General features: G+C 40.1%; 2 protein-coding genes across 2 annotated transcripts in view; one reads left to right on the top strand and one right to left on the bottom strand.

Moving 5' to 3' along the window:
• The window catches only part of LOC105270749 (peroxisomal leader peptide-processing protease), a 38,810-nt gene that overhangs the window by 16,628 nt on the left and 3,933 nt on the right, over window positions 1-18,249 (top strand). The gene's annotated exons all lie outside the window — the stretch shown is intronic.
• Window positions 886-18,058, bottom strand: Dhc98D (Dynein heavy chain at 89D). Its single transcript, XM_011311948.1, has 22 exons — window positions 17,937-18,058; window positions 17,788-17,869; window positions 17,579-17,726; window positions 16,748-16,806; window positions 16,458-16,691; window positions 16,176-16,313; window positions 15,935-16,070; window positions 15,278-15,852; window positions 15,006-15,196; window positions 14,028-14,917; window positions 13,519-13,970; window positions 12,733-13,464; window positions 11,902-12,666; window positions 11,402-11,832; window positions 10,756-10,919; window positions 9,428-10,684; window positions 9,091-9,344; window positions 8,321-9,007; window positions 1,825-8,253; window positions 1,586-1,753; window positions 1,339-1,518; window positions 886-1,265 (listed from the first exon to the last, which is right to left on the bottom strand). Exons 1-22 carry the CDS (start codon window positions 18,056-18,058, stop codon window positions 972-974), a joined length of 14,388 nt encoding a protein of 4,795 aa, XP_011310250.1. The 3' UTR covers window positions 886-971.

The following is an 18,249-nucleotide window of genomic DNA, read 5'->3' as shown; positions in this document are numbered from 1 at the left end:
CGAAATTTTTCACTGAATGTGAAACATTCGAAATTTCTGGAAAAGTATCAGGAGAACATGACAATCGAGGAGCTATTCACTGAAATTTTCACTGACAGTGAAACATTCGAAATTTTTGAAAAAGTATCAGGGGAACATGACAATCGAGGAGTTATTCACTGAAATTTTCACTGAAAGTGAAAAATTCCAAATTTTCGAAAAACTATCAGGGGAACATGAAAATCGAGGAGTTATTCAGTTTTTAAATAATATTTCAATTGATTAACTATTTAAAAAAGATAAAATTGGATTTATTTAAAAAAAAAAATTGAATGACGGCGGGATCGAACCCGGGCCGTCGGCGTGCTAGCCGAGCACGTTACCACTAGGATAACGAACTATTACAATATAATAATTTCATTAGGAGTATATATATTGCAAAAGTATCGTTTTAAAAAATTGCTAATTTTTCAATTTCACTGGATATCTTCTCGATTTTCAAATATTTAGTTTTTAAACGATATTTCCATTAATTAGCCATTAATAAAAACGAAAAATTATAATTATTTTGTTACCGTTACCGCTAGGACAACGCGCTTATTGTAAAAATATAATTTCATTAGTGGTATATCTTCAACATATTGAATAATTTTTTCAATCGAAATTCCACAAGCTGTGATTTCCCCCTTCCGCCCATTCTACAGTCGGTTAATTTTCAGTTAAACAAATAAAAAATAAAAAGCATTCATAGCGCAGAAAATAAAATTCATTTTAATCAATCCTCTTTGAGCAACATGTTCAAAAATTTAGCATTGTTTATTATGTCTTATATATACGCACAAATAAATTATTGGAATTGTTTTTTTACATAAAAAAAAATAAAATCCATAAGTGTACGATTTTTTTTTGTAACCTATTTCATTAATTAATGAGTCGGAATATTTCGAAACTCGTAACACTGATTCCCGTGCATTATTAATTTTAATTATAAATTAATCTGTATTTAATATTAAACAAACACCCTGCAAAATCCATAAAGAATCATGCTCTGTCGTCCTGAGGTCAGCTTCAAACATAAGACCCTCTCCCATGGCATTACGACGACGTGAAGTCACGTAAACGGGTGTTTTAACAGTATTTTGCAGGGTGAGACGATGGGCTTCGATAGGGAGGATCGTTAGAATAGGTAATTCCTCGAGAAGAATTTTAGGGTGTGATTTGCGGAGGCAATGGTCATTTTTGTCCCACCTTGCGCCCTCCAAATGTAGTCCTTCAACGTAACAACCCTATATCGAAATGATAAACAATCCATTATTCTTATTATAATTCTTACAATCTCATAAAACGTAATCGGGATACCTGATCAGGTCTTTCTTCAACTTCGTCAGTGGCCGAAAATTTCGAGACTTCTGTGTAAGTGACAGATTTATCCAAAGGCCAATTATTTCTTCTACACGCCATTTGCACCAGAGCCGCTAGATAAGTCTGGGGGATGTGGAGACCTGACAGCCAGATAACTAGGGGTTCGTTGCATCCAGCCTGAAACAATATAAAAATTAAAATATGGACGAAAAGCGAAAGGAAATCGATATATCGTGACACAGACCCAGTTAGTGTACTGAATAATTCGTCGTTCAAAATGATCCATCCATCCGCCCAAATTTTTCATGGTTGATGGTGCCAACTTCGCCCATTCGAAAGGCAAAGTTCCATTGAAAAGTGCATTTCCAACACTCTCCAGAATCGAATCCATTCCTATCTCCCCCGCGATTGCCTGCAAAAATATTCCCAAGTGTTTTGAAAGAAAAAAATAAAATAAAAGTGAGGAATCCCTGGAAATTATACCTTTCTGAGATTAGACAAAGTCGTTCTTATTTTGCCGAGCAATTTATTGAACCTCTCGAGCTCTTGGAAGAGTACAATAGCCGTGGGTGTTACCCCCAGTCCAAAATTCCGTTTCACTTTGATCAAATCGTAATCTCCTGGATTTTTCGCGAGAATATCCTTGGCGAGATTATCAATGAACTCGTCTCTGCTGATCCCTGTAGAACCAACTGCTGTCTGCGGTTGCAACTCAATAAGATTGGCCCACATATCTTTCGTAGCTTTCGTGAAATAGCCGATTTCCGCGTTGGGATGAAGACCAAAAACTTCTGGTGAGTTGACAAGAGGTAAATCTTCAATAAATTCGATGTACGATTCTCGATTTCCAGACGGGGGGATCACATAATCTACGTCGTCATCCTGATAAAAGTGGAACGGTTGAAATTCATCGAAGAGAAAATCCCCCAAGTACTCGTTCATATATGTACTGGCGATCCTCCTATCGTAGCTGTCAATTATCCTCCCTCCGTACATTACCTCACCAATCAGATACTTTAGACTATTCCAAGGGATCCTCTCCTCTTTCCTCGTCCACGATTTCGTCAAGTAAGTGTCCAATATCGAGGTGCATACATTAAAATCTGACTCATTGAAATCGTAACTGATATTCCAACCGATATTATCGTATTTCCTCCTCTCTTGCACTACGCCATGGAAAAACGCAAGAACATAGACGAGATCCTTGAAGATTGGGTGCTCACATCCTTCAAGTGTCTGTCCCCGCATTCTGAAATACGTATTTCTGAGATTCAACTTGAGTCCATTGGGAGGTTCAGTGACAATTTTAAGCGACTGCTGTAGAATTCCAATGGGGAAGTTGGGAGTTGGATCTGTTGTAATCCAAAGACGGAAATCCGGATGAGGCTTGCCAATTATCTCCAATCTCTTTTCCAACTCTCGAGTGAAGCTCAGAAGAAGGTGACAGTTCTGCAGCATTAGCCATTGTCCTCGAGCCGTGGCATTCTCCAGAAGTTGAACCGCTGCCTTTTCTTGTCCCTGTCCGAGTGACAGATACTGGAACCTTCCACCACCCCATCCATATCTTTCTGCTAATTTCATCAATTCGGAGCTAGGATCAGAGCCAGCGCTCAGAATAAATACAACGGGCATCGTGCAGGTGCTTTGATCGTAGATCATGTCGAAGCTTATATTTGGAGGGGCAATGTACTCTTCTCCCATGATTTCACTGATGTAATTGACGAGACCACAGTAGACTCTGTCCACTCTAAAGCACCGAAGCACCATCAGCTTCTGGAAGGGATTGAGTTTCACAGTGTATCCTGATGGAAAATCCTCGGCTTCTGGATTGTCCGACTCGTACCACTCTCTCCAATCATCGATGTCACTTCTCAAATCATCGCACAGTTCAGTGAATTGATCAGGAAAGTCTCCAGAGAGTTTAACGATATCTTGCCAGTTTGTTGGTTGCAGCCATTTTGCGGGATTCGGTCTCTGAGTCTTCTCTAAAGCTACACTCCCCTTTATGAAGAAGTTCAACTCAGCTTGAGTGATGTTACCCACGTTCTGCTCAATCCTGATGCAGATTTGGAAGGAGAAGAGCAGCTTGTGCTTCTCAAAAATACCGGTACACCCGTAATCATAGACATTCTTCGTTAAAGTGCTGATAATATTCCTCAGGCGATGCGCCAGAATATGATTCGGCAGAGCCTTCTTCAAGGAGTACGTGAATATTTCCAAATAGCTTGTGAGTGAGTATTGATACATGGAATTAACGATAGCCATGTCCGCAAGGACGAAGAAGAGAATAGCGCCTCTTTTTGCTGCAGCACGATAACCATCTCGCAATTTGTTGACTTCCTCAGCTGTCACTTCAGCTAGTGTAATCTTTTCCGTGACCTCAGTCGCGCTTGATTTGGTGTTTTCTAGGGTCTCAATGAGATCAATATTGTCCAACATGTTTCCCTGATTTGTAGAAATCTCTCTGAGTAGACTGTCTTCCAACTGACGCAAAAGACTCTTGTTTTCACTAGTTTCAGCAATAAGTAACTCCCGCTGTTCTTCAATATCCGGTCTCTCAGTTCTCACCACAACGGATAGTAATTGATCTTCTAATCCGGTCAGAGTAACCATATAGTTGATTACAGTTGCTTTAGAATAAATTGCCGGATTGAAAACTGGATTCGATTGTTTCGTTATGAGGTACAAACAAAATTTGGGATCATAATCGACTTCTTTGTCTCCGAGAAGAACAAATGTTCTTCCCCCAACAATCTGAATATTCTTCATGAGGACATTATCCAGAATTGGATCGATGTAATCAACGTCTTGAAAAATAACGGGGAATCCGAACTTGATAGCCATCTCTACTTGTTTCACGAAATCTACATCATTGAATGTCAAGATTTTAAGATTCCTTTTCTGCTCCCTTTTTTTCAACCAATTGATCGCTTGCTGTTGAGGATCAATGCATAAGGAACTTCTCAAAGCTCTACATGTGAGAATTCCATTTTGTACAGAGAGCTCATCCGGCGGTAAACCTTCAGAATTCCATCCACTGATTTCCACGTCGTTGGTCAATTGATTTTCTATCCGATACGATTGAGAAAGAGGAATGCTCTTCTCAAGAATGCTCCTCTGCCAGTCATCGTAAACCATTTGATTTCTGAATTCATAGCTGAATGGTCCTGCGTAGGAGAGAAAGCCTGCAGACAGAAGACTATTCCCTATTATTAACTCAAGTTCCGCCTGGAGGTTCTCCAGTTCTTCCTTCCAGCGAACATTTTCTGATGATAAACCTCCGATAAGTTTATCCGCAGCTAGCAGACGTCGTTCAAGAATATCTGTTTCTCCCTGAAGAGCTAGCCTGTCAGCTAAAGCTATTTCATATTTGGCATTCAATTCGTTCAATTGTTTTTCTATTTTTTGGAGTTCTTTCAATTCTTTCTCTAGGGCCTTCTTAGCTCGTTCCGCTTCAATCTCCAGCGTCTGTACTTTTTCCATTTTGGGTTTGACTTCCCGATATACTGTACAATATTCGAGAACAGCAAGAACAAATTTATAGAGGCCGAAGCCGGCCTTGCTGATAGACTCCATCTGATCGAGTTTATCTGATTTTTTCAGTTGCGTTCTAACCGCCTGCTGCTGTTTGAGAGTTATTTCAGTCACGTCCATCTCTTGCAGAGTCCTCAAAAAGCTGGGATCACTCATGAGTCCTTTGGCAGTTTTCCAAGATATCTCTTTTGCACCTCTGATAACTGCAATACACTCACCAACTACCTGTACCGGCTCCGGTGGAGTCGCGAATGATCGAATTTCAGTAATGTCACTCTTTTCTAACTCATTGAGAGCTGTCTTGGCTGCATCTAAGGCTGGCTGAGCCGCAGCTAAAACAGCTTTAGCCTCTGCAGATTCCTTGGCTATTGTTTTCTTTCGACTCTCGATTTCTTCGCTCTTTTCGGTGCTCAATTTTTTCTTCTCCATAGCAATGTCTGTGCTCTCACCAATTGATCTAAGCAATTTTTCACAGTTCTTTGTTTGTCTCGATACCTTAATTCTTTGAATAGCCAGAATTTCATTCAGTTCGCCGAGGGTTTCCGATGCCTCGGCTATCTTCTTTATACCACCAGAGAGCCTTTCGCATTGTGAAACTATGTAGGTTTTCTTCTCGGCCAAAAGGTTCAAATATGTATTGATGAAGTCTAAGAAGTGCTTTGGAGTGACATAATTTTTTCTTCTGAGTTTGGTCAAAAATTCCGCTGTGTATTTGCCAACAGACTCGTGAACCTGAACGATATGCTGAATGATATTTTTCCGATGTTTTTCAGGAACATGAGGGTTATCTCGCAGAACGACTGTTGCCACGGCGTGAAGCGCTTGCTGTGGCCAGGGAAACAACCAATCGACAGTCGTACTGCTGACAAGACCAGGATAGCTTCGACATCTGCACCGGAGAATATCTCCTGCTGGACTCATTGACAAGGCTATTCTCAAATGGGAGATGCAGGTTTTTTCAAAGTAATTCCAAACATTTTCCTTTGTGATACCGAAGCCGGCGTTCTTCGCTCGATCTCTACAGCTATTGATGATAGAGTCTTTTTCGTCATCAGAAAACAGTGCTGGTACTACACCAGTCATCAGCATATTATTGATAGTCTCCAGAAAACTCTCGTCGATTACTTGGGCAGCTGTGAACAAGAAGACCATTTTTTTATCATCGACACCAACAATATTGTAGAGCCTTTTCACATCCTCCCTGAAGCTGTGATCATTGTAATTCCTTCCTAAAGAAATTTCGAAGATCTCACAGTTGGCCGCAAATGCAGCTAGTCTTATCACCGATTGCTTCCCACTTCCGCCAATTCCCACAACGAGAATGTGCCCTCGATGCATTCTTAACGTCCGATGAACACGAACTAGATGTTCTAGAGCATCGTTGAACAGAACAATATTTATTCTGGGATTCTTCTCGTTGTATTCCTCGAGAATCTCCATGAAGAGACTGTAGACGGCTTCATAGTCGAGGACGTCTTCGTAGAAACGAGGGTCTTCCTCGCTGCATGCATTCCGGAAGTCTCCGAACAGTAGAGGGTCACGCAAAATGTAATCTATGATTTCCTCTTCATCTTCCCAGACCTCGGTAGCCTTGATTTTCACCTCCAAATGACCACGCACCAATGCCTGATCCTCGTCATTGATCAATCGATCACAAATCACTCGTGTGAACTCATTCCTCCAGAGTCTTGCGAATTGCTGAACAGTGGGAAAATATTGGGGAGTACTCTGGAGTAATCCTGCCGAGATCCTTGATAGATCTCGCATATTAAAGATGTAATGGAACTTTGATGGGGTTGGAGGCAACTCTGTCGTCACAATCTTGTATAAATCATGAGTCAGTTCGACTAGAGTCACGGCTATTTCTTGGACTTGCTCAGGAAAAATCTCGAGATGACCACTGAGAATACTAGAATAAATGTAGTTGAGGGTTTCTTCGCTGGGCAGAGTGACGTTGTACACTGTAAACATGGAGATGAATCTCGGATCGACTTCGTTTCTACCACCACCGGTTTTTCCCATTGCTGCTAGGTAACGGATATCCTTGATATTTTTCCAATTGAGATCTTTACCCCTGTCGTAAAGTCCACCCCTTTCAAAGAGAAGTTTGAGAAGAGCGATTGGTTGTTGGGTGCCGTAGGTGTCAACCAGAGGCATGTTCATGTCGTCTATAAAGACTGCCAGTTGCTTCCCAGGTGACGGCCCATACACATCCTTTGTTCTTTTTTCTAGAACGGATTCAATGTTACGCTGTACGTCTAGTGAAGTCGTCCTGGAAGAGAAATTTATAAAAAGCTTGTGAAATATCTCAGAGTCCAGACTTCTCAAGAATTCATGAATAACAGCTGTCTTCGAGGTGCCTGTCTCACCGACCAGTAACACTGGTCTCTTCAAGTGATTCATTAATTTAATGAACCAGGTAGTTCTCAAAGTGTCGATGGTAGGGATGAGAATTTCGCTAAAATTTTTGGTTCTGTCATGGATATATCGAGGAATTAATTCCTTCCAGGGTCTCCAGACCCTCTCAGTGACATCCAGTACGTAATCGTAGAGGGTTGAGTATGTAATGGGAATGTATCGAACGGATGCTAATTTGTCCGGGGTGTCTTCTATCATCATCAGTCCGGCTGTCTTCTTCATGAACTCGTCAAATTGGGGTCTGGATTCTGCTATGAGGGTTGCACCTACGGAGCAGTAGCAGGACTGAATGAAAATCGCTTCCACAAGTTCCTTATGATCAGTCATTTGCTCGTTGATGCCGTCCTCGTCTTCGTCGAGTGACATTTCTCCGGACCTCGGGGTAATTTCCTCGGGTGTCTCCAGGGGAAACAGGCCGTTGATTATGTAGCAGAGTTGAGAGATCATATTTAAAGCTGTTTGGGGAATGATGATCTTCAAGGGAGTGACTGGCTGGAGGCCAAACATTGCATGAAAAATTAATTTAATTGCACCGTCGATGTATTTTTCTGTTAATTCTCGGAAAAGTGATTGTTCAGATTCGTCTCTGCTGTTTATCCATCTGTCTAGGTAAGGCTGATAACCGAGGTTTTTCGGGTCGACGTAGACCATTCCAGCCCGGGATACTGTTGCAGGGGATGCGTACTGCAGGTCACCAACTTCAAAGAGAAGACTGCAGTAATTCTGGAGTTTAATTCTCTCTTGGTTAGCAAGGGTGAGGATCTTATTATCATCCATTACGGAATTCATGTTCTCGATCCAAAGGGCATCGACATCCCCATCGAACAGGATATATCTTCTCTCATCTTTTGAAGAGTCAAGCGGTTTATTGATCTCTCGGAAAATACTGCTGAGAAGACCGTCCGTCCAATCTCTCGTTTGGGGATCGAGAATTCCGTAGAGTTCGATCACCGTACAAGCCTGGAGAAATAGATCATTTGAAAGGCAATGAATTTCACAAACTAAAAAAAAAAATATTTGCACTCACTTTTGGATTGAGTATGTGTAGCTTTGTGGGTTTTGCCAGTAAAGTTTGAGCTTTGCAGAGGCTTTCTATAATCACTGTCTTCCCCCCGCCCGTCGGTCCCACAACCATCGTTGAGTGTCTAGTCATCATGACTTCATAAAGCTGCACAACTTTATCAACTTGCTGCGGGAGCACGATACATCCGCTCTCGTGGAGAATCTTCTCGACAGCTGCGTTAAAGTCGGGATAACCGACTCTTGGACAATCCAGGCCTGGGAATAAGTCCATAATGAGACCAAGAAAGAGTGGAACATCATCGAAGACAAATTTCGGAAGGTTCATGTCTCTCAATGCGCGCATGAGAACGACATCCTCCGGAAGATCGGCTGATGTTCTTTTGAGTTGGCCCGCCATATTCAACACCGACTTGAGAGCTCGAAGACCGAAGTCATAGTGTGTTTGTTTGCTCAATTGTTCTTTAGCGAGGGTATAGAGCACCGTCATTTTCTTCGCTAGGACTTTAGCTGTCAAAAATCCAGCGCTGAATAATTTTATTTGACAGATTAACTCGTTGTCAGGTACTATACACACAACAGGTCTGAATAATGCTTTTACAGATTCAGGGAGTTCAGTTCGCCCGGCATATCCTGGATTCATTGTTATAAAAATTCCCACTTTTCTGTCCAGCACGATATCTTGACCTTCAAACTTGAACAGAAATAAAAATAACGTGACTCAATAATTAATCTTTTTTTTAATTATAAAGAATGGCAATGGAATTGATTAATCACCATGAATCGGCCAGATTTAGCTTGCAAAGCAGATCGAATTGTTTGCAACTGCGTCGAGATAACGGAGAGGACTGATACATCAATGCGATTGAATTCGTCAAAACATCCCCAAGCTCCACATTGTGCTAATCCTCCTAAAGTCTTTCCAATGGCTACATAATCCATTCCTTCACCGCAATTTGTTACAATGCACAATAATCCCAAGGCTTTCGCCAAATCTTTTGTTGTCTCCGTTTTTCCAGTTCCCGCGGGGCCTTTAAAATTCAAATACAAATTCAACATAATCAATTCCTTTTTTTTTCCCCCAGGGATAATTTCCCGATAAAATTATCCTTACCTGCAGGTGCACCACCCAAATGCATAGAAAGTGCTTGAGTAATCGTCAGATAAATTCTGTCCGTCAATGGGGTAATGACAAGTCTGCCATTCAATCCCATGTATTCATATCCATATTGAAATTGGCCAGTGCACTGATTAACCCACACATTATCCATATCATGAACCCAGTAAAACTTAAGCTGACTTTCCCACTGGAACTCCATGGCATTCATGATGCTGTCTCTAACGAATCCATCGATAATATCCCGAATGTGAACGTCAACTGTCAATACAGTATCCAATTTTTTACGATCATTGTTCGTCAGGTTGTCTCCACCCATCATAGTCACAACCTCATCTAGTTGATTATTCAATTGCTGAAGATACTCTTTCATTGCTCGTTTAGAGCCATCTTTTATTTTCTTGAATACATTCTCCACCTCTGCCGTCCACCAAATCTGATTAGCCACAAGGATCATCATCCCCTGGAAATCCAGGATCCATTTGGTTCTGGATCTATTCTCTGTTCCATAATTGTATACGGCTTTTTTCGTAAGATATCTATTGGATCTCCTCATTTCCTCCAGAGCGTGCACCATCCACTCTTCGATTTTCCCCTCAGCCAACACCTTATCTCTGAACTCCATTATCTCATTTTCACACGAGATGAGAGCTGTTGCCACAGTCCTCTCGTCATCATCACTCAAGGATTCCTTCTCCAGTCTGAGTTTATCTAAATTATCAAACATCTTTCCAATGTGCTCTTGAATAGCTTCCGGATCCGTGCTTCCCAAGATTCCCAAGAGTTCTTCATCACTCAAGAAATTAAATCGAGGAAAGATCATTCGTTTGCTATTCAGGTATTCTGTCAATGATTTCTGACACCTCTCGAGACCATCAATTAAACTCAGGAATGCATCTCGTCTTCCCTGAATTGTGCAACATTCGTAGACGTTCAGTCGTTTTGCCGTGTCCAGCATGTGCTTTTTGAAGGCGTTATCGATCTCATCGAATTTTTTTGCCTCACCCGGAAGCTGACTTCGGATATCTCCCCCCACGAAAATACCCTCGAGATATAACCATCGTCTTTGCAATTCCATCCACGCCTCTACAACTTCGGATATCGTCTGCAATGATTTTTCCCACTTCTGCACAGTTACGAGGAATGGCCCGACGAACTGAGATGCGGCCATGCTTTGTAAGTTCATTGTATTATCTTCTAGGACTTGGTTTAGCTCGTCCACAGGGCCCAGAATGAATCCTCGGTCTTCGGATCCTTCCAATTCATTGAGAAAAAAAAATGAATAAAAATAAAATGCCGCCAAAATAAAAATACAAATGAAAGACCTTTGAAGTGTTTTATGACGGTGAATTCCATTGTGTTCCAGGAGTCGGAAATGTCTTTGACTCCTCTTTCTATCGCCAGTTCCTTCACTGCATTCGTTACGATTACATTTGCAATGTCCTGGAATTTTGCCAAATCCATGGCGAACATGTTCTCCAGTGTAAACCTGGTGAATAAAACAATGACAAATACACATGGAAAGTGAAAAATAGTACAACTCAACATTTCATTTCTATATAAATTTTTCAAAGAGGATGAGAGGAATGAAATGTCTCACCGTTCCATAATTATTCCTCAATGTTTGCATTAATCGATAATTTGGGTTAGTATAACAATACAGTCTTTAAAAAAATCTGTAAAAATCCTATTAATTAGCTAATGGGGTACGAAATGGTTATCGAAAGAGTTGAATGCACCCACTGGTCTAATTATGATGCAGTCAACCCTCAAAAGCCGGCAGTCGTCAATTATTTATTTTTTAAAAATGAAATATTTTAATGAACCACCGAGATAATTGATAAAAAAAAATAAAATCTTCAGGACGCGGAGAAATAAAAGTATGTTGATAAGATTAGCTGGTGTTTGTAAAAAAAAAACATGATTAAATTTTCGAACGATCACTGATATGTGAATTATGTGTCCTCGCACCTTTCAGGTGCCATATCAAAATATTGTCCAGTCTTATCCATCAGTTCTTGCCAATGCCTCTCACGCATCGCTTCATTTTTAAGTTCAACAAAAAGTGGAACGGAATTTCTAAAGGCTTTCATGCCCGCCTCAAGAGCCTGGCCAACACTCAAATTTTTCACGGGCTTGGGAAGCCTGCGGAATTCTTTGATGTACTGTTCCATTCCGTCAATGAGCTGCTGAGGATTTAAATTGGCCCAGAGAGTCTTAGACCAGATATCGCGGGCACTCTTCTGGGTCTTGTACAAGTCGAAAATCAGCTCCATACCCTCGTAGTCCTCTTTAACTCTGATAAAGGGAGAATAGTCTGCGGGATCTAGATCGAAAAGAATTTCAGCGTTCACCAGGTCGAGGCGCTTCACCTCAAATTCATTGATAAGTTTTCCAAATTCCTGAGTGAAAAGAGGAAAGTGAAATAGATAAAAAGAAAAATAGATAAGAGCTCGAGCTGATTGAGTTACCGGCATTTTCTTCGCGCCAATATCAAGATTGTCTCCAACACTTCCAGGCCCTGTCGCATCAAAATGCTCAGCAAACTTGATGCATTCTCCTCTGAAATCCTCAATCTGATCCTGCGTCATCTGGCAAAATTGATCCTTGGTACTCTCCAATGTTGTCGATCTGTATAAACCTCCAAGATACAAGGACTCCCAGTCCTGTTGGATTTTGTAGGCCTGGACTTCATCCTCAGCCGGATACTGAATCTCATATACCTTCAGAGTCCTAAATGTCTCCTGATACTCATTGTATTGAACCTCCGCCTGTACCGCCATTTTTTTAACATTCGCAATGGCTTGCATAACAATTTTAAATTTCTCCAATCCACTAACAACAAGTTCGATATCAGTTCTAAAGTTTTTTATTTTGCTCTGCAAGTCATTCATCGATTGTTGAGTATCGAATAGGAGATAATTTCCCAGATGTTGTTTCCACTCTTGTGCGTGATCCTTAATGGTCTTCAAGAGAGGAGATAAATTGATTCGAATGCTTGAAACGTCTGAGTACAACAGCATGTCGTTAATTTCTTCAATTACCGACCCATAGAACGTAAACTTCTCGTCATATTGTAGAAGGGTGGGATTTGTCGATGCAAATTTCTCGCAAATTTGAATTTTATCGACCCTCCACAGATTTCCATATTTTTTCCATCTCTGGAGGTATCTCCAGCAGTCCAACGCCAATGTGTGGCTTGTCTCTTGAACAGCTGTGATCCTGTCATTGATTAGCTGAAAAATATGCCAACATTTAACAAGATCATTCTTACATTTGACACACCTTGAAAAAAAAACTACCTGAATACTCATGACATCCTCGAAAAAACTAAAAACCGTAGTTTCCTCGGTGTTTTCATCTTTAACCGGATTGCACTGATGACAAGTCCTCAGCATCCACCTAGGAAAAATTTTGCACCTCTCGAGCAAATCCTTAACATCGTGAAGAATTATCGAATAAATTTCACTAGGTGAAGGACACAGAACTACGTCAGACGCTTGTAATATAGCATCCACTTGAAAGATAACTCTGTCCCCAGACAGTAAATTATTCAGAACTTCCAAATTTCTCACGAAGCACGTGATTAATGCAGTGAAAATTTTCTGTTCGTATCTCTCGTAAAATAATAGCATAGCAGTGCTTTTTCCTGTTGATGTTCCCTCAACGAGACTCTCCAATTTAATCAGCATAGGGCTGATCGAGTCGTACACTCTCAACATGGTGGCGATTAATTCAGTTCTTTTCGATTCAATATCTGTGAAATAAAGCTTGCAGGTGTTTAATTCGTAATCCAGATCATTGGGATCTTTTGTGGTAGTGAATAAGTTGTAACAACTGATCTCGTTTTGAATTTGACGATCGAGATTCAGTTTCATTTGGTTCACTTGACCAACGATTGATTTTAAATTCTTCAGAAGTTTTTTCGCTTCTGCCGCATAGTCAGAAATTCCTAAGCTGTACCAATTGAGACGTGTCACTCCTGGTTGAATGCGTTTTTCGATTTGTTGAATAGTATTTTTGAGTAATTTAACCTGAGGGAAAATCATTTAATTTTACACTCTGAAAACGATTGATTCAACACTTACATCGGCATTATCCAATTCATTAATAATTGCGTTGTACTCGTCAACCATTCCCTGCGCACTTTCGATATCTCCCCGCAGTCTATCCTTTTGAATCCCCACATCTTTCACAGGTTCTGGTAAAACATATCCAAGATACTCGAGCAATTCCACCTCGTGAATTATTTTAAAAACCTCCCAATCGAAATTCACTTCGAATCGCAATTGATTTTCAATCATTATTTTGTCATCCATCATCTCCATCCAGGTGACCTTGGTTACGTTATGAGGTTTATTAGGAGGAGATACGGTCGTGGACATCCGTGGGATTCGACTTTGACGCATAGGTTTTCCTTCTGATTTTGTTTTCGAAAATGATTCGACGCTTTTCGAGACAGATGCGGACGAGTTTTTAGATTCCTTGATAATTTTCTCTTTTTTCGAGAGAATCTTACCGACAATTTCTCCTTCCAACACTACAAGAAACGAAACATGTCATAATTCTTGCAATAAAGTATTTCATTCTCCCTTACTTTTTTCATCGGATAGTGGAATCATCTTCAGCACATTTTTCTTCATTGTCTGAACAACGACCGTATGTGCTCTGTCCACCCACGAATTAAATTTTATCTCTTCGTATTCTTTCATCTTCCTTGCCATCTCCAAGTACCGAGCAAACGTCATATTTTTTAAATGACTCTCCTTTATCTCGTCGACATTCTGAAAAATCAAAATCGGCTTGCGGAGTCTGTGAAATAGCTGCCTCTCCCAGAATATCGCTCCAGCGATTGGAGGGTGATTTCGTAGTAGAGGTGGATCTCTTTTTCCTTGATTGAATATCTCCTCGACTTCATTAATTTCCTTACAAAATTGCTGCATAATAATATCGAATTTCGTGTGCAGTTGTTTCTGAATTGCATCTCTTGTCTTCATGTTCTTGAACTTTAATAAGACCTCGAGTGCCTGTTCCGCACTAATTAATTCTGTAAAACATTCGTCGATGAAAAACTTGGCGTCATTCTCGAGATAGGAAACTTCGAGAAAGAACCAGTCCATTGTCGCATCCCAATTCTCTTTATTGAATTCGAGAAAAATATTAAAATCAGCATTTTTAACTGGATCGATGAGCTCGTCCACTCGTTTGATGATTGTATCAATTTGGGCGGGCTCATTTATCGTTGATTTTAGCTCCGCACCAAATATATTATAAAAATCTTGAAGAACACTGGCTATTTTATTTAAGTCTGCACACACTTTACCAATGTATTCGGTTTCTTTGAAGAGTCGCTGCTGATCGAATTCCCAACGAGTTCCCTTACCCGAGTATTCAATATCCTGACGGGTTTTTAAATACGATGCTTTCCAACTCTTCATCATTAAATGCGCGTCTAAGGTTTTTTCTAGGATTTCACCAAGTGGTTTCCTGTCCGATCACACGAGTCAAGAATTTATTGCAACAGTAAAATTGCATATTGCATAATTGAGTGATGAAATAAAATTATTTAACGAACTTGAAAATTTCCTTGACGGATAAATTTTTCGAAGTATTTTGGCACAGCTGCCATGAAATTCTATCGAGGAGTAATATCATTTTTTCTTCAGAACTGTAATATTTCGAAAGAATCCAGATCATTTTCAATGCCTCCATCAGCGAGGGAATGGACTCTGCAATTGTCTTGAAATTGTCAGTCTCACTCATCAACTGAAAAAAGGAGGGGGAGGGGAAAAAAGTGGGTGGCTGTGAGAGATATGAGAGATTTAAATATGTTTTTTAATTTTCTACCTTGAAGTGTCTCAAAACGGTGCTCAGAAATTTAGTATTATCTCTCGCTTGATTGTAATATTGGAATAATTCGATCTCCGAGTAATTGAAGACGGAGGGAATGGACGATCCCACATTATTCAATATGGTAATAATATTCTTAACAGCTGGAGTGGATAATTGCTCGACAAGTAATGACATTTCATTCTGTTGTTGAAGCCAGTACTCGTATTCGGCGGTAGGTCCCTTCTTATCAGGAGCATTCGCCGAAAAATTCTTCAAGGACTTCTGTATGTGATTCCCCCATGACATAACGACTTCCTCCAAGTCATTGATGGTCTTCGCCTCGAGTGACGAAAAATCCATCGTTTCAGAGCCAATAATATCCGATAATTTTGGAACGTTCAGCAAAACATCACCTTCCACATGTTGCAACGTCCATTGAACGACTTTTGTCAATTTCTCCAACTGCTCAAGCATTTCTTTCTTCGTCTGCTCCATTTCCGGTTCTTCAATTTTTTCTTTCACGACTTTTTCACTTTGAGAAGTCACTGATCCTAGCGTTGATCCTTTGGTTCCAGCTACTTTCTTTCCAACTATCATAAAAATTCAATTATTCTATTGATATCACCCAATAAATATTCCATTTCCACTATTTTGATTTCAGTAAAGTGGAACCTTTTCCTAAGTCCGAAGGTGTTTGAACGGTTGTCTGATCCCTCCCATCAAATGGCGGCAATTTTTGCATATTTTCAATTTTTCCCACTGCGACAGACATGCGCTGGTAATGGGAAGGTCGAATGAGGGCAGAAGCCTGAAGGATCAAATAAAGTGAAGTAAAATAGTAATGGCATACAAGAATTGCAATTATTATCTGAAAATGAAATGTGAGGAAGAAATTGCGAAATGTAATCGGCACCTGGGACTCCATGGCGCTGGTAAGTGTCGTTTGAGCTTTTCCAATACTATCACTTTTTGTACTAGCGTGTGTACCGCTAATTAATCGTTGCGCAGCAGCTGGACCTCGATACTGCCTCTCGATGAGTGGTTTGAAAACCTTTCAATGAAAAATTACAATTTTATGTGATGGGAAATCACACATATTTTTATCACAGCAAATACCCCATTAGGAATTTTTTTCATTAGAATTGTGCAAGCCAAAGAGTTATTGTTAAAAAAAAAATATCAGTCTCTCACATACATGAACCAAAAGATTATTCATAGCTTGCAAAAATGGTGCGCGCAGGGATCCAACAATCATGTATTCAGTGATCTGTTCATGACACGCTTGCCATGTATCAAAAGCTGGGATTCCCTTGTCCTTGGTCCTCACGAAATAAAAAAGAGTTACACCCTGCAGCTCTTTATTATGGGGATCTATTTCACCGCACAGCATGTGAATCACCGGTATCTGGACGACTTTGTCCACCACTTTCTGCCAATAATTTTCAATTGTTATTTGACACATGCTGAAATTATAATTATTCCCACCTTCGTCAGGATGTATTTGTCCTCCTCGCCAGGGGGGGGAACAAAAGGCACTCCACCCACTAGAAAATTGTATTCATCTTTGAATGATTACTCAATTCTAATGGACTCATCGAAAGAATTTAGATTATTCCAATGAATGAAAAACGTACGAGTTCCCATGCTCTTTGTCTGTTCTTTGGATTTGTGTAATGTTTGGGATAGTCTCACATCTGCTTCATTTTGCGACACACTTTCTCCGTCTTCTCCACCTTCTTCTTCAGTACCAGAGGGTACATGGGTTGAAACCCCGGTGTATATTGATCCCGTTTCGATATCGCTCAGATCCATTTTCTCCTCCTTCTTTTCTTTTTTCAATTTCTTCGGTTTTCTCTCCTTTTTCTTTTCATCCTCGAATTTCTCAACTTTTCCTAAGCGCGAGATATTAATACTGATTTTCAAAATCATTTACCAATCATAAAAAAATTTAGCAAGCCAGAAAAAAATTGTAGCGTTTCGTCATCGAATTACTACATGCCTCAAACAATTTGAATGCGCCCTGGATTATATGTGCATAAAATATTAGTCCAGTAAAATCATAAATCATTCAACAGATTAGAATATAAATGGATAAATATGGAGATATTTTCCGCAAAGCAAATGGCCATAAGGAAGTAACATGCAAATAATTTCCATTTCACTTTTACCAGGAGCACTTTTAGTTAATCGTTGAGGTCGGCCCTTAGCCGAGAACGATCCCACTGCGGTTATTTTGCCACCTGTACAGCTCGAGTTTAAAGTCAAATTTAAAAATATTTTCAGCGCCATAACTATTGGAGGGGGGGAATTACTCACTTTCTTCCCACACTGAAATCTCTTCCTGCACCACTTCATTCCTGTACGTCTTGTAAAATAATATCAACTTCTTTTCCAAATCCGTTGTGTCGTACAGATCGAGAATTAGAAAGTTGTACAATTTGTCTTCAAAATATCGATTATTCTCCTGCAATGGGTACAACATAAATTATTTTCTCAGAAATACTCAATTTCAAGTGCCCACTTACATTAATTAAATTATCGAATAAAATCTTGTGCTCGTCATTAAGACCAAGGAATATCATTACTTTACTCCTAATCCATAGAATTCTGAAGTGAAAAATTCTCCATTAGCAATTCAAATGAAAAAATTACAGGATCATAAAACGAGTTTCACCGGTAGTCCATCGTCTGGGAGGGAGACAATGCCAATGTAGAACTCCCTGGTGTTTCCACGAGTCCTTCCTGATGCTCTCCATCATTATCCGAACTGCTACTAAGTTCCGTATCTTTGTCCATTCTCCTATTTAAATTCAAGATTAAATTATTCGGAATTACTCGCACTTAAACAACATTTCTATTTGGTTCTTCCCAGGTTTAGAAAATGGTCAAGTCCAATTAAGGATTCCGCATTAGCGCTTAACGTTGCCATGGCGTTGTCATGGAGAATAACATCGATAAAATGTAGAGAAGAGTTGAGAAAAAAATTT

Source organism: Fopius arisanus, unplaced genomic scaffold, assembly GCF_000806365.1.
Source record: "Fopius arisanus strain USDA-PBARC FA_bdor unplaced genomic scaffold, ASM80636v1 scaffold00094, whole genome shotgun sequence".
NCBI classification, from domain to species: domain Eukaryota; kingdom Metazoa; phylum Arthropoda; class Insecta; order Hymenoptera; family Braconidae; genus Fopius; species Fopius arisanus.
The sequence above is the reverse complement of the archived record's forward strand: the minus strand, read 5'-3'. Positions and strand labels throughout refer to the sequence as shown.

Excerpts from the sequence above, each read along its gene's own strand:
- Dhc98D (XM_011311948.1), bottom strand. The coding sequence starts at position 18,058 with ATGGACAAAGATACGGAACTTAGTAGCAGTTCGGATAATGATGGAGAG. Across the intron at positions 15,197-15,277 it reads CCGTTTTGAGACACTTCAAG|TTGATGAGTGAGACTGACAA; the intron begins GTAGAAAATTAA and ends TCCTTTTTTCAG. Across the intron at positions 1,519-1,585 it reads TTATTCAGTACACTAACTGG|GCTGGATGCAACGAACCCCT; the intron begins GTCTGTGTCACG and ends ATATTGTTTCAG.